Raw genomic sequence first — 5000 nt, forward strand, 5'->3', positions numbered from 1 at the left:
ATTGTGTTTATTGTTACTCTAAGATCTACATTTCTTCACTGTATTGCTTGAATGTCAGTCCATTTGTAAGTGATTTTGTATAAAAGTGTCAGCTTTTACACAGAATCACACGGAATCACACAGCTTCTTCACAGATTCAAGGAATTTCCCTGAAAATTTTCCTGGGGAAAGGCTCTGTGGACCTTTCACCAACCTCAACAGGAAAACCACAAGTGTTAAATGTTAAGTGTTAAAGGGGAATTGCGGTGATTTTTCACATACCGGTAGATCTCCGTTTCTCAAGGTCACGAGCACTGTAGGTATGAAAAAAACCTGAAAACAATCAGTTTTACCTAGCTCGAGTTGCAGCAGCAAGCAGCTACAGATGCCAGGCAGCTACAGCACTACACTCTGAGGGCATGTTCTTGAGCACCCATGTTCATGCCCCCAGAGTGTAGCACTGTAGCTGCCTGGCAACCTTAGCTGCTGACTGCAGCAACTTGAGCTAGGTAAAACCGATTGTTTGTGGGGTTTTTTCTGTACCGACAGTACTTGGTTACCTTGCGAAACAGAGATTTATGTGAAAAATCACCGGAATTCCCCTTTAAAACCTGTTATGAAACATTCTGTTCTGGCACACCTCCCTCCTCCATCTCCTCCCCTCAACGTTCTCAATCACTTGTATGCACCTTATTCCACTCCTTGAATTTCCCTTTGTCCTGCATAATTTAGAACGTGCATTAACATATGTGATTTGAACACCTATGAAATAGTGCATTTATTTCTGTTAACAGACCACCATGTCGTCCATTATCCCTTACATATTGCTATGTAGCATAGTAATATTATACACCATTTGAAAGTTTGGACAACCTTTTCCATGTACAATATGTATAGTGATGTACAATGTCAAATTAATCTTACTATGTCTCAATTAAATATTGCCCCCCTCCCTCCTCCCCCCTTGGTACTTCCCTGCCCTCTAGCCATAGTGTATATCCTTAGCGATATGTAGATATAGCATATTGGGTCTTGAAATGTCCACACAAATCCAAATAAATTAAATATCCATGCTGTTTCATCCAATATATATATATATATATTATTATTTTTATTTATTGATGGTTTGTGCATTAATTCATTCCTTTATATTTTATAAATCATCAGGAATTGACATTAGTTCATAGTGTTTCATTCATTACCTCATTCAACTGCAAAGTTGTGTTCAAATCATACCAATTATTTTTGGCAGAAAAATAAATAATCATGATCATGCTTAATAAATTATAATGCTTTAGATGATGTGCTGTTCATGTATGAAGTCATGAATGACAAACTATGAACTCATGTAAATTCCTGATGATTCATGAGATATGAAGGAAAGAAGTAATACATAAATCATTTATTAATTCATGCATGAATTCATGATAATTCATATACCCTTACTGTGTGTTACCCCCCTGACATACAATCCAAATACAAGCATGAAACTTCAGAGTGTAACCTTTCAATTGAAAGCGTGATTATGCTTCTACACCAAGGGGTTCATATACAGTAAGCCTTTTATTGTCAATATGCATTTTGGGTAACAAATCTTTAGAAATAATTGTGTAAGCTACTCATCTTTTCTTCTATATATCTACTTTTACACACAGCTTCACAAGACCTGGTGCTAGGGCTCAGTTGTGTTTCCTAAGGGCCTCAAGTGACTTAGAGGGCTGAAATGTGGTCAGTTCATAGATGTTTGTAACCCCGTAGAAAGAAAAAAAACAATATTCTAACCTCTGTGACAGTATTTCACGCAATGTTTCTGATTGTTTCCTGAGAAAGCTTTCTGAAAAGGTCAAATGATGGAAGGCCAAAATAGGTGGGAACAGAGCCCTTTGAAGTAGACACAGCCTAATTTCAGGGGGAAATGCCTTTAAATTGTATATCCCATACAAAGTTAAATTCCCCAAAACTCTTTTAAGAAATAATTTTAAAACTGTAAGTGTTAAATGATCCCCCTCACACACACTATCACACGAGTATACCCTCACACACTCTATCACACACACTATCACACGAGTATACCCTCACACACTCCATCACACACACTATCACACGAGTATACCCTCACACACTCCATCAGACACACTATCACACGAGTATACCCTCACACACTCTATCACACGCTACCGTGCTGCTCTCTCCATAATCCGGCTGTTCAAGATAAAGAGGAATTTCCCTGTAACATTGTTGGACAGGTCCGGGGGAGAGGCTATGCAGAGACTTCGCCAGCCTCACATGCCTCCCCCACCAGAGCCCTACACTCCACAGGCCACAAACAGACCAGCTATTTAACATCAGGAAAGTGCTAAATTGATTCCATTACGTTAATATATGGAGCATTACATTAATGTGTTCTAGATAATGGTCGTGAATAAAAGTATAAATACGATGCAGACACAGGAGTGTCCAAGCAAAAGTAGATTGCCATTACTAAATGTGAAAAAGGTCTAAATCAGATTAATTCAAAATGTATTAATTATAATTCAATTAATTGCATTTATTAATTAGATACATTAATTACATTAGTTCAACTATTATTCCAATACGGTTTTTACAGAGTATGTAACAGTGTGCACTGAAGGTGCTGTAGTGGGTTTTACAGAGGCAATGTGATGAGAGGTGTTGGATATCTTTTAAAGCATCGTTTTTTATGTTTGATGGGCAGTGTGTGTGTGTGTGTGTGTGTGTGTGTGTGTGTGTGTGTGTGTGTGTGTGTGTGTGTGTGTGTGTGTGTGTGAGCCAGGAAACATAGCAAAGTCCCCTCTTACAGAGCTAAGCCACTTGCTAAGTACAAGGCACACACACATAAACACACGCTCATGTACACACACTCACACGCACATAAACACATGGCAATGTAACACAACAGAAAGGTTACATGTTCACACAAGGCACAGGACAAGAGAACAGTTTCACATACACACACACACACACACACACACACACACACACACACACACAAATACATATACACACAAATACATACATACCAGAATGAAAGGTTTTTTCTAAAACCATTAAAAATCAAACTGATCAAATAGAAAAAAAATAATTTGTGTTTGTCAATAACTTAACAAACACATACACACACATGCAAACACAAATGTTACCTGTGAGGGTGAGCAGATAGCAGCTGCACACTAGCCACAGAAAAGCCTCCTTCATCCTCCTCCTCTTCCTCACTTCAACTCTCTCCTTTTCTCTTTTTCTCCCTCGTTCTGTCGTTTGGCAGTCCAACGCAACGCTTAGCCAGTCCTTCTCTCCAGTAGGTGACTCCAGTAGGCTTCCAAGCTCACCTACCACGCATACTCTCATACACACATACCCTCACGCATACAAGCTGTCACATACACTCCCACACACACACACACACACACACACACATACACAGACACACACACACACATATATCACAGCTATCTCACACATACACACACACACAGACACACACCTCTGTGACTTCTTTGATAACGGGGGGCGATACGCGCGTTTGCGACCACGTTGGCAAAGGCTAAGCAGGCCTTCCTTCAGGTGAACTGAGATCAGATCAGGCGTATTACCTACTCCTTTCTCCTTTCTGCCATTTTTTTCTAGTCATGTGTGGGTGAGTGAGTGGGTGGGTAGGGTGGAGTATAGGGCGTTCTGCTATTCACGACAGGCGTGACTGATTGGTCAATGGAGGGGTTTTTGAGGGGGGGGGGTGCAAGCATTGCACACAAGGCACCTGTCCATGGCTGTTGGCACGGCGATGGGGTGGGGTGGGGGGTGCCTGAGTGAGGGTTGAGACAGGGAGGTGGGGGTGGGGAATAGGGACCATGACAATGGGGATATTTTTGGGGAGAGAACAAAGAGGAGGGGTGTGTGTGTGTGTGTGTGTGAGTTTGGGGGGGGGGGGGGTGGCTGTGGTCACCAGAGGAAAGTCGTGTAGAGTGGGGTCGACTCCCGCGGGAACCCCCAAAGGCGCCCACAAACCATGAGGTCACCCCCAGTTATGACCATACTACAAATGTAGCTATGCTCTTGCTCTCTCTCTCTCTCATTCCCTAGGTTTCTCCCCCTCTAAAACTCACACACATAGACACACTCATACACATATTCATACACACACACACACAGATGTACACACACACACACACACACACACAATGTCTAGATCACTTCATTTACCTTCCTCTTCAATTCTGCTCATCTCATTTTTTCGTTTTCTCCAAAGCTGTCCATTTTTCTCCTCTCTCCAATCTCCCAACTTTTGTCTATTCTTCTATCTCTCTCTCTCTCTCTTTCTCCATCTCTCTCTCTCTCTCTCTCTCTCTCTGTGTGTGTGTGTCTGTCCCTGTAGTGCTGTGTCCTCCAGTGGAATCTCAGGTATTCTGCAGGGCTGCCCACTGACTCCAGTTCACAGTACTGGGAGCACTGGATTAAACACCACACACACACGGACACACACAAATGAACACCACACACACACACACACACACACACACACACACACACACACACACACACACACACATACACACACACACACGCACACACAAATGAACACCACACAAACGCACACACACACACACACACACAGTCCATCTCACTAGAATGAACACATGCATGCATGTAAGTACGCACACACACACACACACACACACACACACACACACTGTACACACAGAATAACACACACATTTTCACAAACACATGTGCATATATGGTTTCTTGGACAAATAAATAATGCCAGTTTCCCAGCTTTTACTGATTTATTGCACTCACTCTCAAAACACTTTTAGGTTCAACAGCATTGGACCCCTGTCTTACTCTCTACCCCCCCCCCCTCTCTCTCTCCCTCACCCCCCCCCCTCTCTCCCTCTCTAACTCCCCCTCTCTCTCCCTCTCTCTCTACCCCCCCCTCTCTCCCTCTCTCCCCCTCTCTCAACCCCCCCCCCTCTCTCCCCCTCTCTCAACCCCCCCCCTCTCTC

At 42.8% G+C, this 5000-nt stretch overlaps 1 protein-coding gene across 1 annotated transcript in view; it reads right to left on the bottom strand.

Annotated features, from left to right (window-relative positions):
• Positions 1 to 3383, bottom strand: part of chrnb1l (cholinergic receptor, nicotinic, beta 1 (muscle) like) — a 24673-nt gene extending 21290 nt beyond the window's left edge. The window contains exon 1 of the mRNA XM_076289632.1: positions 3141 to 3383. Coding sequence (XP_076145747.1) covers positions 3141 to 3345 — 205 coding nt within the window. The 5' untranslated portion in view covers positions 3346 to 3383. The remainder of the gene's footprint in view (positions 1 to 3140) is intronic.
• Between the last annotated feature and the right edge of the window lie 1617 nt (positions 3384 to 5000).

This window comes from Alosa pseudoharengus, unplaced genomic scaffold, assembly GCF_046254945.1.
Source record: "Alosa pseudoharengus isolate Yale_2024_CS ecotype anadromous, Long Island Sound unplaced genomic scaffold, YU_APseudo_1.1 YU_APseudo_1.1_scf_17, whole genome shotgun sequence".
Lineage (NCBI taxonomy): Eukaryota > Metazoa > Chordata > Actinopteri > Clupeiformes > Clupeidae > Alosa > Alosa pseudoharengus.